At 56.5% G+C, this 21,391-nt stretch overlaps 3 protein-coding genes across 3 annotated transcripts in view; all 3 read right to left on the bottom strand.

Moving 5' to 3' along the window:
- CLPTM1 (CLPTM1 regulator of GABA type A receptor forward trafficking) overlaps positions 1-7,102 on the bottom strand; it is a 33,840-nt gene extending 26,738 nt beyond the window's left edge. The window contains exons 1-2 of the mRNA XM_059666195.1: positions 6,994-7,102; positions 1,138-1,247 (exon numbers count right to left, since the gene is read on the bottom strand). Coding sequence (XP_059522178.1) covers positions 1,138-1,247; positions 6,994-7,065 — 182 coding nt within the window. The 5' untranslated portion in view covers positions 7,066-7,102. The remainder of the gene's footprint in view (positions 1-1,137; positions 1,248-6,993) is intronic.
- A 6,461-nt stretch (positions 7,103-13,563) lies between these two features.
- Positions 13,564-17,183, bottom strand: APOC2 (apolipoprotein C2). The gene is made up of 4 exons (XM_059665504.1): positions 17,046-17,183; positions 15,793-15,868; positions 15,474-15,633; positions 13,564-13,811 (listed from the first exon to the last, which is right to left on the bottom strand). The coding sequence occupies exons 2-4, from the start codon at positions 15,845-15,847 to the stop codon at positions 13,721-13,723; spliced, it is 306 nt and encodes a 101-aa protein (XP_059521487.1). The 5' UTR covers positions 15,848-15,868; positions 17,046-17,183; the 3' UTR covers positions 13,564-13,720.
- Positions 17,184-17,642: 459 nt separating this feature from the next.
- On the bottom strand, positions 17,643-19,439 carry APOC4 (apolipoprotein C4). The gene is made up of 3 exons (XM_059666198.1): positions 19,281-19,439; positions 18,104-18,254; positions 17,643-17,848 (listed from the first exon to the last, which is right to left on the bottom strand). Exons 1-3 carry the CDS (start codon positions 19,354-19,356, stop codon positions 17,683-17,685), a joined length of 393 nt encoding a protein of 130 aa, XP_059522181.1. The 5' UTR covers positions 19,357-19,439; the 3' UTR covers positions 17,643-17,682.
- Between the last annotated feature and the right edge of the window lie 1,952 nt (positions 19,440-21,391).

Below are 21,391 nucleotides of genomic sequence, written 5' to 3' on the forward strand. Positions count from 1 at the left end.
GAGATGAATGGTAGTGATGGTTGTACAACAATGTCAATATAGCCCTGACCGGTTTGGCTCAGTGGATAGAGCGTCAGCCTGCAGACTCAAGGGTCCCGGGTTCGATTCCGGTCAAGGGCATGTACCTTGGTTGCGGGCACAACCCCAGTGGGGAGTGTGCAGGAGGCAGCTGATCGATGTTTCTCTCTCATTGATGTTTCTAGCTCTCTATCCCTTCTCCCTTCCTCTCTGTAAAAAATCAATAAAATCTATTTAAAAAAACGAAACAAAAAAACAATGTCAATATAATTAATGCCACTGAATGTTACATTTAGAAATAGTTAAAATGGTAAATTACATGTAACGTGTATGTTGTGTCTGAATTGTGTCCCCCAAATCATATGTCAAGTCCTAACCCTCAGTACCTCAGTGACTGTATTTGCAGATAGGGACTCTAAAGAGGTGATTAAGGCTAAGTGAGATCATAGGGTGGGCCCTAATCCAATAGGACTGGTGTCCTTATAAGAAGAGGAGATTAGAAAAAGAATAAGAACAAAGTAAAAAAAGAAAAACAAAAAGGAAGAGGAGATTAGGACATAGGCACCCAAAGAAGAAAGACCATGTGAAGACCCCACAAGGCAGACATCGACAAGCCAAGAAGAGACGCTTCAGGAGAAACCAGACATGCCCTTGGTCTCAGACTTCTGGCCTCCAGAGCTGTGAGAAATTCATTTCTGTTGTTTAAGTCACCCAGTTAGTGCTATTTATTAGAGCAGCCCGAGAATATTAATAATGTGGTATATTTTACCACATTAAAAAAATTCTATCATTAAGAAAAAAAAATACAGCTCCCACCAATATAGAAATGACGGCCATCCTCAAGGATTCTTTCCTTTCATTTGCACTTTTTTCCATGAACAAAAGCAAACCATGCCCGGCCGGTGTAGCTCAGTGCCTGAGCACTGACCCATCTACCAGAAGGTAGCTGGTTCGACTGCTGGGGTTTCGGGCTCGATCCCGATCAGGAGGCATGCAGGAGGCAGCCAATGGATGCTGATGCTTCTCTCTCATCGATGTTTCAATCTCCCTCTCCTTTCCTCTCTCTAAAAGCAATAAAAACATATTAGAAGATAAAAAAGCAAACTGGCATCTGCTTACCTGAATAGGACACCTTTGATGACCTGCCAGGCGTTGGGTGCTGGCTGGGGTGGGTTCTGGGGCTGGGTCTCCGCTGGCAGGTCCCTCCCGATGCTGCCATTGCTGGTCACCTGCGGAGACAGAGACCAGGATAAGGAGGGAAAATGCAACCTGGCTCAGGGCTGAACACAGAGGGGGCACCTGATCCAGGCGTCAGGGAGAGCTTCCTGGAAGGGGGGACATCAGCGCTGAGATCTAAAATACAAGTGGCCTGTGCAGAGGAGGCAATGAGGGAAGCAGCAGGTACAGAAACAAAGGTGGTGTGACACATAGTCTGACTCTGATGACTGTCCATCGCTCCCTGGGGCCGGGGCCCAGGTAGCAAGGATGCGGAGGTGACTATGGGGAACAATGCAGAAGGGGTCACTGGCCGATGCAAGTCCTGGGTTTATCTGAACGGTCCTTCCCTGAGCAAACAGTTCCTGGGGTCTCCGCTGTGGCTGGCCCTGTACAGGGCCCATCCCTTCAGGAGCTCCGGAAACAGCAGGACAGACAGACAGAAAAAAACAACCAGGGCATGAGCCACACTGCTGTGAGCCACAACAAAGGTGAGTGCAACAAACACAGTGCACACCAGCCTGCGGGCTAGAACCTCAAACATCTCCATGCGGGCGAATGGGCGCTTGGGGAGGCTGAGCACTTGTCGGTGTCCCAGGCAGGACGGCAGCAGGAGGAGGGAGGGTGGGCAGGCCAGCGAGTCGGGCAGGGCTTCCCAAAGGGAGAATCTTCCCTCCGAAAGAGAAGCTCAGAAGCAGAGAATTTCATGTCAGCTTTGGAAAGGCCCAAGATGGAGAAATTCTTCCCAGGCCTGTCCTGGAACCTGCCACTTCCCAGTCCTGCCCTCTTCCTTCCTCCTGGCTCCGCCCCCTCAGCCCCCAGCCTTCAAGAGGTAGGACTAGGACTGTCAAGGTCACCGTCAGGTGGAAGCATTACCCAGCCCCCGGCCAGCAGAGCAGGGGCTCAATAAATACCTGTGGAGTCAACAAATGCTCCCTGAAAGGCTTCCCCCCCCCCCCCCGGCACCCAGGCCACCCAAATCCACCCCCTCCGGGGCCCCCACTGCCCAGCCCTCCCCCTCCCACAGCCCCAAGCCCACTCCTCTGCAATGCCTTCTTCTCTCAGCCCCGAAAGCCCCGGGGAGCAGAGACAGAGGCCCCCTGGCCAGATGGGGCTGCCAGGGAGCTGAGGCCAGTGTTTGTTAAAGGTGTCATTTGTCACTCCCTGTCCCTTTACCAGCAAGTGCTTTTCTCTGTTGTCTCCCAACGTGCAGGACGCACCATGGTGATAGGTGGTCACACACCCAGGCTGCAGGCCTTGCCCCACCATTCCCGGCCGTGAGATCTTGGACACATCACTTCCCTTCTCTGACCCTTCCCATCTCTGACCCAAGGGCCAGATTGTGAAAACGCAGGTGTATTTTGTTCAGAAAAGATTTCCTTCGTGTGTTGGAAAAAATATGTCCTGAGCACTCACTGTGCGCCAGGCCCTGTGCTAGGCGGTGGGACTGGTGGTGGCCACACAGCTCTGGTCCTGCTTTCCCAGAGTTCAGGATCTAGAGCAGTGGTTCTCCACCTTCCTAATGCCGTGACCCTTTAATACAGTTCCTCATGTTGTGGTGACCCCCAATTTTATTGTTACAAATTGAACATAATTAAAGCACAGTGATTAATCACAAAAACAATATGTAATTATATATGTGTTTTCCGATGGTCTTAGGCGACCCCTGTGAAAGGGCCGTTCGACCCCCAAAGGGTTGAGAACCACTGATCTAGATGGAAACACACCTACAGAACAGTAAACAGGAGAATTAAAAATGGCAAACAGGAAAAGTGCTCTGGAGGAAATAACAGGAGATGAAGATAACCCCTGGATTGGGGGGTCAGGGAGGCCTCCCCGAGGAGCTGTCTTTGACATTTGGGGGAAGGGTGTGCTGGGGAGAGGGAAAGGTTCAGCGAAGGGGTTGGCCAGGAGACAGGGAGATTAGACGGGCACAGCCCTCGTTCAGGAGCACTGGGGGGCCAAGTAAGGGCTTCCAGCAGGTCTGAGCTGATTCTGGGTCAAGAAACGGAAGCTTGAGGCCAGGCCAGAACTTGAACCCACATCTGGCTGGCTGCCAGGTCTGTTCTCCTACCCGCAATAGTGGACAAGTGGGCTGGACACCTTCCCATGGAAATGCAAATGAAAACCGCAATGAGATGTCTGTGCACTAGGATGGCCAGCATCAAAGAGAGGGCCAGCCACAGTGCAGGTGAGGGTGTGGAGGCATCGGAACGCTGGACACTGGTGGTGGGAAAAATGACACTGCTGCTTGGAAAAACAAGGTCGATGCTTAAAAAGTGAACATTGTACCTGCAAACAAGCCAGCGATCCCACTCCTGGGTCTCTACCCAAGAGAAATGAGAGCGTAGGTCCACGAGAAAGCTTATACGCAAATGTCCATAGCAGCATTATTCATAATAGCTAGAAGTTACCCAAACGTCCTGCAATGAATGGAACGGATGTATTTGCACAATGGAATAGTACTCGGCAACAAAAAGGAACACTGCTAGGGGCAGAGAGTGACTGCAAAAGGAGCACGTTCTGAGGGGATACAAGTGTTCTCAGACTGGACTGTGACGATGCTTGTACCTCACAACTGCACGCATGTACTAAAAGCCACCGAAGTCTATACTGACAGCAGGTGAACGGTACAGTATCTAAATTATACCTCAATAGAAAGGTAACTCTTGCCCTGGTCAGTGTGGCTCATTTGGCTGGAGCATCTTCCCCTACACCAAAAGGTGGCAGGTTCGATTCCCAGTCAAGGCACATACCCAGATACCCAGATTCTGGGCTCTCTCTCTCCACCTTCCTCTCTCCAAAAAGCAATAAAAAAAAAAGGAAAAAAAAAAGAGGTAACTCTCCAGTGGCTTCCACTTCCCTCAGAGTGAAGGCAAAGTCCTCACCACGGTCCCCAAGGGCCTGCTCTGGCTCCCTCCCTGCTCTCTGCTCTCCCCTAGCTCCCCTCACTCACCAGCTCCAGCCACACCAGTCTCCTCACTGTCCCCCCCTCACACCAGGCACCTCCCCGCCCAGGGCCTTTGCACCGGCTGCTCCCTTTACCTGGAAGGCTTTCCCCCCATGTATCTACATGCCTCCCTTCTTCAAGTCTGTTCAAATGTCACCTTCTAGCAAGGCCTTCCCTGCTTAAATGACAACCCCCCTACCCACCCCTCTCACTTCCTATCCCCCTCCCAGCTTTATTTCTGTCCATGGCACTTATTACATCTGATCCACTATACATTTTCCTATTTATCTTAGAACAGTCCCGTCTGTTCTTCTACCCCCACCCTGAGGCCCTCAAATAGAACATGAGCTCCAAGAGGGCAGGGCCTCTGTTCTGTTCGCAGCTGTGTCTCCAGCATTAGCATGGATCAGAGCCTGCAGTGGGGACAAAATACACATTAACGGAAGGGATGAATGCTGGGTCTGTGGGTCCTGTGCCTCAGCCCCCGCCTGAAGGGGGAGCAGGCTGGCTGGAGCATGAGACTGCCAAGGCCTGTCTAGACCCCACAGACCAGGAGAGGGTGGCTGCGGACACAGCACAGTTCCCCCTCTTGGATCCACATGTCCAATCTCACACACGATCTCCAGGAACACGCACCAAGGGGCCCAGGAAGCAGCTAAAACCATGAGGCTGGGCCAGAGGCTTCCCGGCACATCCTCACCGAACACCTGGATCCACCGTGGGCATTCCACCTCAGCTTAGCCTCTGCCTCAAGATCCATTCATTCCACCAACACTGAGCACCTGACCTGTGCCAAGTCCTCAGCTGGGTGGTGCTGGGGACACAGTGATGACCAAGACAGTCCCAGTTCTGTCCTCCTGCAGCTCCTGTCAGCGGAGGAGACAGATGGACAGTGACAACCCAGTGTGGGCAGTGCTGGGGACAGGGGAACCCAGGGGGCTGTGGGAGCCCTGACCCAGTCTGAGGGTCAGAGAGGGCTTCCTAGGGGAGAGAATGTCTGAGATGTACAGGACTCGTAAGGATCAACCAGGTAAGAAGGGAGAAACCTATGCACAGGCTATGAGGGGGAATAGCTGGCACCCGCCCGAAATACAAGAGCTCAGCTGGCTGATGCCCCTCCCCGCCAGGGACATTTAGCAATGTCTGCAGGCATTTTTGGGTCTCACAACTGGGGAGTGATGTATACGCTACTGATACCTAGTGTGTAGAGGCCAAAGATGCTGCTAAATATCCTACTGCGCACAGGACAGTCCCCCACTGTGAAGAATTCTCCAACCCAAAATGTCAGGAAGTGCTGCGGTTGAGCCATCCTCAGCCTGAAGGGAGTCATGATCGTGCAGCGCTTGATCTGCTAGAGAACTTGTCCTTTATCCTGAAAGCAAAGGAATGCCTGGAGAGGTTTAAGCAGAGGTAGGACAAGAGAAGACTAGGGTGTGTGGGGGTCTGTGGAAACTCGCAGCAGTCAGGGCACCCTGAGCCCTAGTCTCTCCCATCACCGCCCCCCCCCCCCCAGCCCTAGTCTCTCCCATCACCGCCCCCCCCCCAACACACACACACTCAGTAATCAACAGAAACTCCAAGGGAGAAAGACCTTCCAGCAAGACTGAGCAACCCCGTCTTCCTTCCAGAGCTAATTCAGCAAACATTTCCTGAGGCCACCCCCCGGGCCAGGGCCTGGTTGAAGATGCTAAACAAGGTGCGTCTTGTCTTGCTCTAGCCCACGAATCTCATCTGGCGTTCCAGGTGATATTATTTGCCCCTCCTCTTGGCTCCCTCAGTCCCTGGCATAGACTTCTATCGTTACCCTCGTCACCCAGTGTTATAATTCTTTACACGTCAGTCTTCTCTCCCGCTCCACCGACGGCAGGGGCACAGGTGTGGCCACCTTTGTGGCCCATCACACGGCTGGCCCTCCTACCTAACCCTTCCATTTACCACTGCAGAAATGAGGGCCCAAAGAGAGAGGAACTAGCACAAGGTCACGGAGAAACTCGGCTTCACTCTCCCCTCCCAACCTGAGCTCCTCTCCCGTGTGCTGCTCCCACTCGGTGACATCCGGGTGGGTGGGAGTGGGTTCCCTAAACGCCTGCAGGGTGGCTGCCTGAACTCAGCAGGTTCTGCAGCCCCGGCTGCGTTGTGCGGTGAGGGTCAGAAACCACCCGCCCCTGGGCTAATTCCCCCACGGCGTTAGTTTGTGATCAAAGCACAGCCACTCCGGTGCTGACCACGCTGGGTTAGCAGCGGCTGCCTAACTGCTCCATGGGATGAAGCCCAGCCCAGCCCGGCTGACATTCTGCAGGCGCCTCGCTCTCGCTGTTCCTTGGGTTCCCACCTGTGAAATGGGTCTGTCAGCCTCCACAGCCTGTGCCCTGACTCAGGACGACTACCTGACTCCCCCCAGAGATACAAAACTCCCAGTTAACCGGTCACCGTCCACAGGTCAGGCACTGGAAGGGAGACCCCGGGTGCCAGACCACTCTGCGAACGGACGTGGAGCCTGGAATCAGGAGTCGAGAGCCGAGGGAGCCAGGGTACAAGACTACGTCCCGCCGCGCCACTGTCTCCAGCTCAAGCAATGAGCTTGGTGGCCGCTCGGCGGGAGCATGCAGGGGGCCCGGCGCGCAACAGGGCCCTGCTCCCCGCACCGTCCGGCCGCCCGGGCCACCCGGCCCCGCCTGGGCCCGGTATTCAAGGTCCCTCTGGGCAAGGAGCCCCCGATGCACGGGATTCCACGAAAAGGGGCAGGACACGCCCCGTGGGAGGCCCCCCGGCTGGAGAAGAACCCCTCAGGCCCCTCTCGGCCTCCGTACCTGACCGGAGCCGCCTCCTCCGGCCGCCACCACGGCGCTGCCGGCCCCGTCCGTCTCCTGCGCCGCCGCCATCTTCCCGCTCCGGGTCCCCGCCCCCGCCGCCAGCCCCGCCCCGTCCCCGACGGCAGCAGCGCGATCGCGCGAGATTTCACCCTTTCCCCCCCCCCCCACCCCGACCTGCGGGCCACCGTACCGGGCAAGAGCGCCTCGACCACGCCTCCCGGGAGAGCGGCTTCCGGCCCGGGAGAGCGGCTTCCGGCTTTGAAGGAACCAATCCTGCCACAGAACTTCCCCCGCCTACTAGCCCATGTTTTCACCTGGTGGACACGCTGCCTGCTCCGAACTCCCAGGACTTCCTCAGCTAACACGTGCGCTATGCACAGGCTCCATTCCTTCTGCCCTCTCCAGTAAGCCAGCCTCTCCCGGTTATGTGAGCTTTCTAGGCCGTCCGCCCGCTTCACTCCGCCGAGACTTCGAGTTCAGGCCGTTCCATGTTTCTTGAGCTGTCCCGGCCACCGTAACGCTTCTAAAGGTTTTGCTTGGGCCATGCCCTTCCTGCGTTAAAGGAACTTCCTGGACACCGGATCCAGGTCCAGAGAGCAGGGCTTCTGCCCAGTGTCCTCCCGCTCTCACCTCTTTTCCTAACGTCCTTTCTCCTCGGTAAATCCCCTGGAGGTTATATTTTTCCTGTGCATTCAGAGTACCGTTTCAGGGTTCTCACGGCTGCCACACATCCACGTTGGATCCTGTCAGCCCCTTCCCTAGGTTTCGGGCCGCCACTTCAGCGCGCATGCGTGTTCTCGGTGACTAGGCTTGGGGACTGGGCTTCCAGGGCTGTGTGAGCTGCATGTTTTCTTAGCTATGTATGCATCTTTCTACACTTGTTCAGAGACTCCTGGCTTGGGGAGAGTGTTGTGAAAGCCCACCCAGAGGACAGAAGATTATCAGCGGCTGTTAAACCTTCACCAGTGAATTGGGTGGAGGTCTGACCTGGGTTTACATTCTGGTTGTACTACTGATCGGCTAAGTCAGCGGTTCTCAATCTGTGGGTCGCGACCCCTTTGGCGGTCAAACGATCCTTTCACAGGGGTCGCCTAAGACCATCCTGCATATCAGATATTTACATGACGCTTCATAACAGCAACATTACAGTTATGAAGTAGCAACGAAAATAATTTTATGATTGGGTCACAACATGAGGAACTGTATTTAAAGAGCCAGAAGGTTGAGAGAACCACTGGGCTAAGTGATTCCAAACAAGTGACACATCTCTTTAAGCCTCCGTTTCCTCCTCTCTTATAAACTAGGCATTATAACCCTAGCCGGTCTGGCTCAGTGGATAGAGTGTCGACCTGCGGACCAAAGGGTCTCGGTTGGATTCTGGCCAAGGGCACTTACCTCCTCGGTTGCAGGCTCCTCCCCAGCCTGGCCTTGGTCAGGGAGGTGCTGGAGGCAACCAATCTATGTTTCTCTCTGTCTTTCCCTCTCTCCACTCTTTCTAAAAAGTCAATGGAAAAACATATCCTCAGGTGGGGATCAAAAATAATAATAGCCCTAACCGGTTTGGCTCAGTGGATAGAGCATCGGCCTGTGGACTGAAGGGTCCCAGGTTTGATTCCGGTCAAGGGCATGTACCTTGGTTGCGGGCACATCCCCAGTAGGGGGTGTGCAGGAGGCAGCTGGTCGATGTTTCTCTCTCATCGATGTTTCTAACTCTCTATCCCTCCTCCATCTTCTCTATAAAAAATCAATAAAATATATTTAAAAATTAATAAAATAAATAAATAAAAATGTTTAAAAATAAATAAACTATGCGTTATACCAGCACCAGCTACTCCTCTTTCCCTTTTGCCCTGTGGGGCTTTTGCGAAGACCCAGTGTGATCTCCAATGTAAACACCTGGCCCCCTGCCTTACGATTAGAAAGTGATCAGCATCATGTGCTGTAACTGCAAACCTTACACGTTACTGGGATATTCTAATTATTTTACTATCTTCTTCCTCCACTTTCCTGTAGCTCTCAGCTCAGTAACAATATCACCTCCTCCAGGAAACCCTCCCTGACCCCCCAGGCTGGGCGGGGCACCGCCTTTCATTCCTCCCAAGATCCATGGACTCCCTCACCCCATTACCTGCTCACTTTGGGTTATCAATGTCAGAAATGGGTGTGGTGTGCCTGGCCCCAGCAAACAAGCCCAGGGCTGTCCTGGTCATTGCCGTTTCCTCCAGGGGGTGATTGCTGAGTGAAAGGATGAAGCTCTGGGTGCAGAAGGTGAATGACTTACCTTTGAGGATCAACACAAAGGCAGGAAGGAACCTTAGAAAACTAAGGTGCCCAGTTCTCCCTCTTACAGATTATAGTAGTAATAATGATTCTGTGATATTATAGATCCAGGGACCAATGAACATACTGATTATGTCCCCCAGACTGGGGGCAGACTGAGATTTTTTGGGCCTCTTTTTCAAAAAATATTTTTATTGATTTTTAGAGAGAGTGGAAGGAAGAGGTAGAGAGAAACATCGCTGTGAAAGTGAAACATCCATGGGCTGCCTCCTGCATGACCCCTGTGGGGGATCGAACCCACAATCCAGGCACGTGCCCTGACCGGGAATCGTACTGGCAAACGCAGCGCACAGTACGATGCTCAACCAACTGAGCCACAGCGGGCAGGCAGGCCTCTCTTTTAGAAGTACAAAAAGTTATAGAAACAAATTGAAATTGAGGACCAGAGAAAGCCCAGGCAAGAGAGGGGCTTTGAAACTTAATCTTCTTCAGTTTCACTGTAACCCCATCTCTGCTCTCAGCTCTAGATAACAAAATGCCCGGGGCTGTTTTCCCTCTCTCACATACAGCTCAGTCCTGACCCGTGGAAGCATGCACTAGAGCAGTGATTCTCAACCTTCTGGCCCTTTAAATACAGCTCCTCATGTTGTGACCCAACCATAAAATTATTTTCGCTGCTACTTCATCACTGTCATGTTGCTACTGTTATGAATTGTCCTGTAAATATCTGATATGCAGGATGGTCTTAGGCGACCCCTGTGAAAGGATCGTTCGACCGCCAAAGGGGTCGCGACCCACAGGTTGAGAACCGCTGCACTTAGAGGCTCTCAGCTGTACTGTGACCTTAGGTGGGAGCCCTGCAGAGCCCTCCCACCATGCTGGCTGAGTGACCAAATCAATTCTTTCATTCCTTCTAACTGGTAAATAAATCACAGGCCAGATCCTCTCTGCCCTCCACTAGGGGACGCCCAACACCAACCAGAAGCTGTGATTTCAAGTTCTAAGGGAGAAGGAGCCTGGGTCCCTGAACTTCTGATTTCCTCAGAAGAGGTTGGGGGGTCTGGACTCCTGAGTCTGAGGGAGAAATCTGGGGTCCCCGACTCTTGAGTTCTCAGGGAGGAGGAGTCTGGGGGCCTGGACTCTGGGGTCCTGGGGGGAGCAGGACTGGGGTAGGAGCCTGAGAAAGGAAGGAGGGGTCTGGAAAGTGCACCAGGATTGGTTGGAAGCAGAACTGGCCCGGGCAGAGGTTTGGTTTGGCGTGAGTCCGTGAGAAAGAAGTGGACAGAGCAGGGATTGTTCCTCCAGGGTCCCCCCTCCCCAGCACCCCCCTAGATTTGGCAGCCTCAGCTCTTCCCAGGCCCTGGGGACGTAGGGACGTTTCCCACCACCCCTCCCAAGGCCCCTGCTTTCCACTAGGCTCACAGCTGCCCAGCCTCAGGACCTGGGAAAACGGCCCCAACCGTGCCGAAAGGCTGGCCGAGGTTAATGCCGGGCAGATGAGGAGAAATACAAGCCCTGTGTCCTCAGAGGCCAACAGTCCCATCCCCTCGGTTTGGGGGCCCAGGACTACCCCCTGCTCCCTCAGAATCCAGGAGTCCAGGTGCCCAGCCCTCTACCCACAGGCTCTGGCACTGCCCTCTCTCAGCCTGCAGAGCCTCTGTTCTTATCTGCACACCCTGTGCTTCCGGCCGGCTCTCCCCACTGCCCAGAGACCCTCTCCAGTCACCAACCACCCCACCCAGACCTGGGGGCCAAGGGACTGCCCCCCCTCCCTCCCCCACTCTCCAGCACCACAGCTCCACCCACGCTGCAGGGATGATGCATAACCCTGTGACCCCCCCAGGAGGCCCACCCTGCTCGGAATTCACTACTGATCCCAGGTGGCCACCCCCAGGCCTGATACCCTCCCTTTCTCGCCTTTTCCTCTTGCTATATTGCCGGCTGAAGCTATCTTCGCCCCTGGTTGGCTTGCTCATCCTCGGCCCACTGCTTCCCCCCAGCCTCTGTTTGTGGCCTCAGGACGGAACGGAGCTACTGGCCCCGAGTAGAAATTCAGGAAATGTTATGACTGTTGCCAATAAGAAGAGAACAACTTGCCTGGTTGGTGTGGCTCTGTGGTTGACTGTTGACCTACGAACCAGGAGGTCACAGTTCATTCAGTTCCCGATCAGGGCACATGCCTGGGGTTGCCGGCTTGATCCCCAGTAGGGGGCGTGCAGGAGGCAGCCGATCCATCATTCTCTCTCATCATTGATGTTTCTCTCTCTCTCCCTTTCTCTTCCTCGCTGAAATTAATTTTTAAAAAAAGAAGAGCCCTAACCGGTTTGGCTCAGTGGATAGAGCGTCAGCCTCTGGACTCAAGGGTCCCGGGTTCGATTCCGGTCAAGGGCATGTACCTGGGTTGCGGGCACATCCCCAGTGGGGAGTGTGCAGGAGGCAGCTGATCAATGTCTCTCTCTCATCGATGTTTCTAACTCTCTATCCCTCTCCCTTCCTCTATGTAAAAAAATCAATAAAATATATTTTTTTAAAAAAAAAGAAAAAGAAAAAGAAGAGAACACCTTGGCCGTGTAGCTCAGTTGGTTGGAGTGTCGACCTGATAGGCTAAGGTTTCCGGCTTAATCCCAGTTAGGGTACACACAAGAAGCAACCGATGAATGCATAAAGAAGTGGAACAACAGAGCAATGTTTCTCTCTCTCTCCCCTCAACCCTTTCTCTCTCTCTCTCTCTCTCTCTCTCTCTCTCTCTCTCTCTCTCTCTCTCAAATCAATAAATAAAAAAGTTAAACCCTAGCTGGTTTGGCTCAGTGGAAAGAGCGTCGGCCTGCGAACTGAAGGGTCCCGGGTTTGATTCCAGTCAAGGGCACATGCCTGGGTTGCAGGCAGTAGAGGGCGTGCAGGAGGCAGCCAATCAATGATTCTCATCACTGATGTTTCTATCTTTCCCGCTCCCTTTTACTCTGAAATAAAAAAATATATATATTTTTAAGTTAATCCCTGGCTAGTGTGGCTTAGTTGAATGAGCCTCGTCCTGTGCACCAAAAGGTTGTCAGTTCTATTCCTGGTCAGGGCACATGCCCAAGTCCTGGGTTGGGTCTCCAGGGTGCTTATGGGGGGCTGGGGGCCTGGACTCCAGGGTCTGAGGGAGGAGGGGCTGGAGGCCTGGACTCCTGGGTCTGAGGGAGGAGGGGCTGGGGGCCTGGACTCCTGGATCTGAGGGAGAAAGGGCTGGGGGCCTGGACTCCTGGGTCTGAGGGAGGAGGGGCTGGGGGCCTGGACTCCTGGGTCTGAGGGAGGAGGGGCTGGGGGCCTGGACTCCTGGGTCTGAGGGAGGAGGAGCTGGGGGCCTGGACTCCTGGGTCTGAGGGAGGAGGAGCTGGGGGCCTGGACTCCTGGGTCTGAGGGAGGAGGGGCTGGGGGCCTGGACTCCTGGGTCTGAGGGAGGAGGGGCTGGGGGCCTGGACTCCAGGGTCTGAGGGAGGAGGGGGTCTGGACTCCTGGGTCTGAGGGAGGAGGGGGTCTGGATTCCTGGTCTGAGGGAGGAGGGACTGGGGGCCAGAATCACATGTCCTTCTGGTAAAGGTGATGTTTGTTTTTCATATCAATGCCTCTCTCTCTCTCTTTTCCTTTCTTTCTCTAAAAAAAAAAAAAAAATCAATAATAAATATTTTAAAATAATTTTTAAAAAGAACCAACAAAACATAACACAAATCTTTAATCACTAAAACTGTGTGGAATTGGGCCAGGACCCAATCCACAGCTCTTGGAGGGGCCACATGCAGACAGGACTGTCTATATGTCTTTCCCTGCTGTGTCCCCAGGGCCTAGTAGCGTCTCAAAAAATGCATGTGAGAGGAAGGTATAGCAATTATCACAGGGCAGGTCTGTCCTCGCGGGTCCCAGCCAACCTGGGCACTGACTTCCTGTGGACAGCAGTGACCTGTGGGCACCAGCCTCCCCTCTGCCACACGCGCATTGGCCAGCTCCACACGATGATGGATGGCACATTTAAAGTGTCAGCCCACAACCAGGACACTGCTAGAGGCCGCTGCTGGTCCCCTGTGTCCATGGCTTGTCATTTTACAGATGAGAGAGAAGGGCCTCAGTGAAGGACAGTCTCTAAGTCTGTTGTTCTGATCGTTTCTTGTTATTATTTACCTCTTTATTCCCTCTAACCCGGTTAGGGCTGCCTGTGTATCACAGGCACTCCGTAAGTGTGGGCTGCACTGAAAGAGTCCCTTCATCTTGGTCCCTGAGGTCTCAGAAAAGCAACCACATCAAAGAGAATACACTTGGCTTTTTTCTTTTTATTGATAAGAAATCAGGCGAAAGTTGAGAGCAGGATGCTGAGAGCTGCTAGGAAGTGGGAGGGTGGGGGTGGTCAGGGAGCCGAGGGGTTGCTGGGGTCTGGAGGACGCCCTTTCCTGTGATGGGGGCCCAGCTGTTACTCTTCTCCCTTCAGCATATAAAAGACCTGGTCAGTAAAAATCCCTGCATAAGTGGTCATAGCTGCTGTGCTTTCGCTGTACACGTCCCTGTGGAGAAAGGACAGAGAGTCTGAGAAGGGATGGGGCTGGGGGCTTGGACGCCTGGGTCTGAGGGAGGAGGGCTGGGGGCCTGGACTCCTGGGTCTGAGGGAGGAGGGGCTGGGGGCCTGGACGCCTGGGTCTGAGGGAGGAGGGGCTGGGGGCCTGGACTCCTGGGTCTGAGGGAGGAGGGGGCCTGGACGCCTGGGTCTGAGGGAGGAGGGGCTGGGGGCCTGGACTCCTGGGTCTGAGGGAGGAGGGCTGGGGGCCTGGACTCCTGGGTCTGAGGGAGGAGGGCTGGGGGTCTGGATTCCTGGGTCTGAGGGAGGAGGGCTGGGGGCCTGGACTCCTGGGTCTGAGGGAGGAGGGCTGGGGGCCTGGACTCCTGGGTCTGAGGGAGGAGGGTTGGGGGCCTGGACTCCTGGGTCTGAGGGAGGAGGGGGCCTGGACGCCTGGGTCTGAAGGAGGAGGGGGCCTGGACGCCTGGGTCTGAGGGAGGAGGGGCTGGGGGCCTGGACTCCTGGGTCTGAGGGAGGAGGGGCTGGGGGCCTGGACTCCTGGGTCTGAGGGAGGAGGGGGCCTGGACGCCTGGGTCTGAGGGAGGAGGGGCTGGGGGCCTGGACTCCTGGGTCTGAGGGAGGAGGGGCTGGGGGCCTGGACGCCTGGGTCTGAGGGAGGAGGGGTGGGGGCCTGGACGCCTGGGTCTGAGGGAGGAGGGCTGGGGGCCTGGACGCCTGGGTCTGAGGGAGGAGGGGCTGGGGGCCTGGACGCCTGGGTCTGAGGGAGGAGGGCTGGGGGCCTGGACGCCTGGGTCTGAGGGAGGAGGGCTGGGGGCCTGGACTCCTGGGTCTGAGGGAGGAGGGGCTGGGGGCCTGGACTCCTGGGTCTGAGGGAGGAGGGGCTGGGGGCCTGGACGCCTGGGTCTGAGGGAGGAGGGGTGGGGGCCTGGACGCCTGGGTCTGAGGGAGGAGGGGTGGGGGCCTGGACGCCTGGGTCTGAGGGAGGAGGGGCTGGGGGCCTGGACTCCTGGGTCTGAGGGAGGAGGGGCTGGGGGCCTGGACTCCTGGGTCTGAGGGAGGAGGGGGCCTGGACGCCTGGGTCTGAGGGAGGAGGGGCTGGGGGCCTGGACTCCTGGGTCTGAGGGAGGAGGGGCTGGGGGCCTGGACGCCTGGGTCTGAGGGAGGAGGGGTGGGGGCCTGGACGCCTGGGTCTGAGGGAGGAGGGCTGGGGGCCTGGACGCCTGGGTCTGAGGGAGGAGGGCTGGGGGCCTGGACTCCTGGGTCTGAGGGAGGAGGGGCTGGGGGCCTGGACTCCTGGGTCTGAGGGAGGAGGGGGCCTGGACTCCTGGGTCTGAGGGAGGAGGGCTGGGGGCCTGGACTCCTGGGTCTGAGGGAGGAGGGGCTGGGGGCCTGGACTCCTGGGTCTGAGGGAGGAGGGACTGGGGGCCAGAATCACATGTCCTTCAGGTAAAGGTGGCTGCAACCCAAGCTCCTGGAATCCTAGGTAGGACAGGGCTGGGTTCTCAGACTCTCAGGTTCTGATGGTTGGGGGCTGGGGACTGAGATACTTGGGCCTTGAAAGAGCCTAGGTTTGAACTAGACCCCTGAGTCTGAGGGAGGAGGGACTGGGACTCCTGGTGTCTGGGCGGGGGAGGTGTGGGGGGGGGGTTACCTGATCTTCTTATCCATGGAGGGCAGGTAGGTCTTCCTGTACAGGTCCTGGGCGGTGGTTTTGGCTGTATCCCAGTAACCAAGAAGTGATTCCTGCATCTGGGAGAACAGCGTGGTGCTGGCGGCCTCAACTTGCTGGGGCGTAGGGGCCCCCTGGACCTCTGCAGGGGAGAGTGGGTTGGAGAGCTGATGGGCCTGCAGCAGAGGGGAGCGGGCAGGGAAGGGGGGGCAGGGCCAAGGCCAGACTAGAACTGTGATGGGAAGATGCTTAGGGCACATCCCCCTCCCACAGACCCGCCTCCCCTGTGGACCACACTCACCAAATCCCAATACCAGGAGGATGAGAAACAGAGCCAGGAGGTATCGGGTGCCCATGGCGTCAGGAGAGCTGGAACGCTGAGGAGAGGGTGGGGCAAGCCACTGGAAGCATCTATTCCTGGGGTCCCCGCCCTCCAAGGGGGGCTGAGCTCCCTCTCCCTTCCCCGCCCCCCCCCCCTTCACACCCAAGTCAAGCTCCTCATGGGTTGGTTTGCGCCTCCCTGTCTAACATCCTGTGACTCTACTCCTGATTTTAACATCGTAATTCTCACACCCATTCATTCACTCAAGAAGCATTTCTTGAGCATCTATCACGTGTCAGGCACAGCTCCGGACCTGGCCGCGAGCACAGCGAGGAGGACCAGCCCTTAGGAGGCGGACAGGAGAGAGAATGCAATGAGCAGGTATCAAATGAGGAAATACCGTGTGTTCCCTGGAGACACCTGCTCTGGGGGGAAGGCTGCGCTGGAGCCTGGGGACGCCTCCGCTGACCCAGCCATGCAGGGCCTTGGGCCGCGGCTCAGCTAAGGACCACCGTTTGGCTGAGCTTTGTCTGCCACCCTGCTCTCCCCCTTCGCTCCCTCAGCCTGTGTCGCTGTGAAGAGGTGGAGAGCTGGCCGGGAGCGGGGCCGCCTGGAACAACGTCCACAATCCTAAATCCCGTGTTTCTAACCCAGGAATCTAACACCCTGACTTTATTTTTTTTGGTTAATCCTCACCAGTGGACATTTTTCCATTGATTTTTTTTTTAAATATTTTTTTTTATTGATTTTTTACAGAGAGGAAGGGAGAGAGATAGAGAGTTAGAAACATTGATGGGAGAGAAACATCGATCAGCTGCCTCCTGCACATCTCCCACTGGGGATGTGCCCGCAACCCAGGTACATGCCCCCGACCGGAATCGAACCCGGGACCCTTCAGTCCGCAGGCTGACGCTCTATCCACTGAGCCAAACCGGTTTCGGCTCCATTCATTTTTAGAGAGAATGGAAGGGAGGGGGAGAGACACAGAGAGAGAGAAACATCGATGTGAGAGAGACACATCGATGGGTTGCCTCCTGCATGCGCCCCGACCAGGGCCAGGGATCCAGCCTGCAACCGGGGTACGTGCCCTTGACTGGAATCGAACCCGGGACCCTTCAGTCGGAGGACGGACGCTCTATCCAGTGAGCCAGACTGGTAGGGCCCTCCTGACTTTTGAACAATCTTTGCTCCCTCCCCGCTGACCACCTCCCCCATCTCGGTCCCTCTCTTACCAGATTCCGGCGGGAGGTCCTCACCAGCTCCCAAGGGCAGAGAAAGACTTTATAGCTCCTGGGATCCACCTCCCCTCCGCCCGGCTGCCTAGGCCAAAGTCCAGGCCAACAGAGCCACCGAGGGGGTGGGGTCGGGCCACAAGGGCAGCCACATCCCCTGAGGTCAAGCCCCCTCTGAAAACTCTACCCCTGAGAGTGACAGGCCAGGTGCGTGGGGGCTGTGGAGGGGTTGGGGGCCTTGGGCGCCCCCCCCCAGGAGTGGGATCTGGGGTCTTCATCGCGTGGGACGTGGAGGCAGAGCTCTGAATGAGGGGTGTCTGTGGGGACCTGCGAACCCACCTCCTCTCCAGCTTCCACCCTATACCCCAAACGGAGGAGCCCGGAAATCTCCACCCCACACAAGCCCGAAGCGGGTCTGAGGACTGAGGGCGGGCACCCCCCTGACTCCTTCCCCTAGGCCACTCCTCCCCCCGCCCCCGCGCACACACTGACTACCCCTCCCTTTTTGGGGGGGGTCACTTCCTCATTAACTGCGGGGGGGGGGGTGCTTGGAGTGGGCTCATCTCTGGCCTCATGGAGAACAGACTGGGACAGGGACACAGACAAGAATGTCTTTATTGTGGAGGCTGTGAACGCTTTAACGCCGGTCCCTCTCCCCACAGAGAAGTTGGGGGCACAGGTTGTGGGCCTTGTTCAGGAGGTTGTCCTTGGAGCTTCGGAGCCAGGCCTGGGCGCGGGGACCCAGGTCCTTTAGGTGGTCCTCATAGTAGGTCTGCACAAAGCCCTGGACGGCTGGGGGGACCCTGTGGGAGAGGGGATGTCACAGTTGAGACCCCAGCTACCCCCAACACATTGCCTCATTCACCACCTCCTCCCTCACACCCAGGAGTCCAGGCCCCCAACCCTCCTCCCTCAGACCCAGGGATCCAGCCCCTCCTCCCTCACACCCAGGGGTCCAGGCCCCCAGCCCCTCCTCCCTCACACCCAAGGGTCCAGGCCCCAGCCCTCCTCCCTCAGACCCAGGGGTCCAGCCCCCAGCCCCTCTTGTGTTTACTCACTGGAACCACTGCCACGTGTCTCTGGTCTTTGTCACCAGCGGCCCCACCAGCCCCTTCACCTTCTCGCGCACCAGGTTCCAGGAACTACTTGCCAGGCTGGGCGGCGGGGTCGGGGGGCTCGGGGTGCCTGCATGCACTCCTCCCTGGCATTCTGGGGGTGACAGGGGCGCCTTGGGTAGGCTGGGATCCCAGAACCCTGCTCCCGCCCTGCCCACTGTCGCTGTCACTCCTGGTGGCCCAGGGGCAGCCCTTCGCCAGGTCCGCTGGCCTTCACCCCCTTATATGTCCCGCTCTCTCGCCGCTGCCCTCCTGCAGCCATTGGTCATCTCCCTCCCCCTGTGCCCGCGGCCCCTCCTGTCACCCCTCTGTCTGCCTGTGGCTCTCCCCCTCGCCCGTCCCCCCTCCTCTCCGACCCCGGTGTCTGTCCTGGTGCCTCCTTCACCACGGATCTTGCTGCCCCTCCGTTCTCCCGTGACCCCCACACCGAACTCCCTCCAGGGCACAGGAGGCTGGTGCCCGGGGATGGAGCGGGCAGGGCTGTGCTGTCCTGGTGGGCGCTGCCCTCCCTGGCCCCTGGCAAAGCCGCACCCACAGAGCAGCCACCACACAGCTGCACGTGTACACGCGTGTACAGAGGCACCCATGTGACGGGCGGTGTGCCCTCGGCCAGTGACTGACCCTCTTCCAGACTCAGTTTCCCTTTCTGTGGCATGGGCTGATGACAGGACCCACCTCACGGGTTACCGTGGGATTCAGAACGAACTCGTGTCAGGCACTCGCACCGGCGCCTTGCACACTGAGGCGCTGTCTACGTGTTAAAGCTTTACACGCACGAGCACACCCAGGTGGACTCGCTCCGGTGCTCACACACGCCCTCACACGTGGATACACTCAAAGCTTTTGCATGAAGACCCCACAAAGGCACACGTGCACGCGTAGGCATACACACGCATGCTCACAGAGACGCGCATGTTCACCAGGACTGCACATTCATGCTTACACACACATGCATGACCACTGGCATGTGTTCCAACCCCACACACACACTTCACACACAACTGCCGCTGACACACACTCGCCAAGAGCACGCATGTCTACAAACTGCACTGCACGTCACAGTCACACTCATCCCCCGCCGCTGCGGGGTCCCCACAGCCCCCCACCCACAACTTCTCACCCACAACACAGGCCAGGACCACAGCGCAGAGGCCGAGGGCGGCTAGGGCCCGGGGCCTGAGTCCAGGGAGCAGCATTTCTGGGGGCTCTGTCTCTCTGTGCTCAGCGATCCAGGCTGGGGGAGGGGAGGCTGCACCGCGCACAGCCCTCCCCCGGCCTCCCACGCCCCTTGGCAGGGACTTCAGAGAGAGGGACCTACATGGCCGTGACAATCAGAGGCTACGCCCGCCCCCGCTGGCCTCCCTCCTGCCTGCCTTCCCAGCTCCTGGCAAGAGAGGGGAAGGCAGAACATTCGTTGGCCTCCGGTGCTGAACCAGGTTCAAACCCTGGCTCCACCCTTATGTGACTTCATGGGCCAGTCACCAGTTCTGGCCTCAGTTTCCTGCTCTGTAAAATGGGCCCACAATCCATGCTTCAGGCAGGACATTAACTCAAGGAGATGATACAAGGAAAGGTGCTAACACAGAGCCTGGCCATGAATGTGGTCATAGATCATAGCTGTGTACGATTCTTTCTTTCTTCTCTAACATCTCTTGGCTATAGGGCCAGACACACCCTCACCACGTGGCCTGGGCAAATACACCCCCTTCTGGGCCTCAGTGTTTTCATCTGTAAAATGGGGGTGGCAATAAGCACCTGCCATGCAGAGTCCGTGTGAAGGCTGGGTGAGGCCCGGGAGGGAAGGCTCCAGATGCGTGTAGTAGGAGGTTGTTGGCATCAGGTTGGTGCCCAACGCTAGACAGAAAGAAAATGAGCCTATTTTGCCCTGGCCGGGTAGCTCAGTTGATTAGCGTGTCATACTGATACTCCAAGGTTGTGGGTTCGATCCCAGGTCAGGGCACATACAAGAATCAACCAATGAATATAAATAAGTCGAACAACATATTGATGTTTCTCTCTCTCTCTCTCTCTCTCAAAACAAAGACAACATAAAACAGAAAATTATTTTATTTTTTCTTTTATTTTTTCAAAATCTTTATTGTTGAAAGTATTACATATGCCCCCCTCCCCGTTGACCCCTCTAGCCCGCCCCCATCCTCTCCCCCAGGCCTTCACCACCCTATTGTCTGTGTCGATGGATTATGCATATATATATATATATATATATATATATATATATATATATATATACACACACACATATATAAGAAAATTATTTTTTAAAAGAAGTCCTCGGTCTAGGGTTGCCAGATAAAATGCAGGACTCCCGGTGATGTGGGGACGCATTTTACTTCCAGTGTAGGTATGTCCCATTCAGCATTTGGGAATTATACTAAAAATGATCTGTTGTTTATCTGAAATTCAGGTCTCACGGGGCGTCCTGCATTTGTAGGAGGAAATCTGGCAACCCCAGCTGGGGCCCAGCCTGAACACCCGCACAGGGGGTCATGGACCACCCACCCAGGGAGACTGTTCACGCACAGCGCCGAGGGCCGTGCCAGGTCCGTGCCAGGTACGTCGCAGAGATGCTGGGGCCCTGTCAGCTGTTGTTTACGAAGCTTGTGTTTCCGGGAGCACCAGGCGCTTGGGCAGGGCTTTAGCGCATTAACTCGCTGACGTAACTCACAGCGGCCCTAGGAAGTGGGCCTCTGTATCATTCCCATTTCGCAGATGGGGAAACGGAGGCTGCCGGGGTGGGAGTGCGGGGAAGGCCACTTACCCACGCACAGCTCCTCACCCGGACACCTCACGCTACCTCGCCAAGCCAGAGCACCCGCTGCCCCACCTCCCCGCCTGAACCCCAGAGGCCAAGAGGGAGGTTGGAGCAGGCTGGGGGTGGGCCTGCCAGGAGGTCGCTGACCCCTGCCCCAGCTCCAAGGGCGGCTGGACTGTTTGCTGTTTGCTTCTTGCAATGTTTGCCCACCTCGGGGCCAGGAACAGGCTGAACGTCCTTCAGGGTGGACCTCAGAGGCAGCTCGAAAACAAGGGCGCAGGAGGGGGGCGTGTTGGGGGCAGAGAGGTCCTGAGGAAGGTGTGGGGTTGTGATTTGCAAGCGGTCGGCAGGCCTGCAGACCCCAGTGTGTGTGTCGGCCCCAAGTTTGAGGCTCTATTCAAAAGCCGTGAGCCCTGGCCCGTGTGGCTCAGTTGGTTGATGTGTTGTCCCCATGTACC

Source organism: Myotis daubentonii, chromosome 15 (assembly GCF_963259705.1).
Source record: "Myotis daubentonii chromosome 15, mMyoDau2.1, whole genome shotgun sequence".
In the NCBI taxonomy this organism is placed as follows: domain Eukaryota; kingdom Metazoa; phylum Chordata; class Mammalia; order Chiroptera; family Vespertilionidae; genus Myotis; species Myotis daubentonii.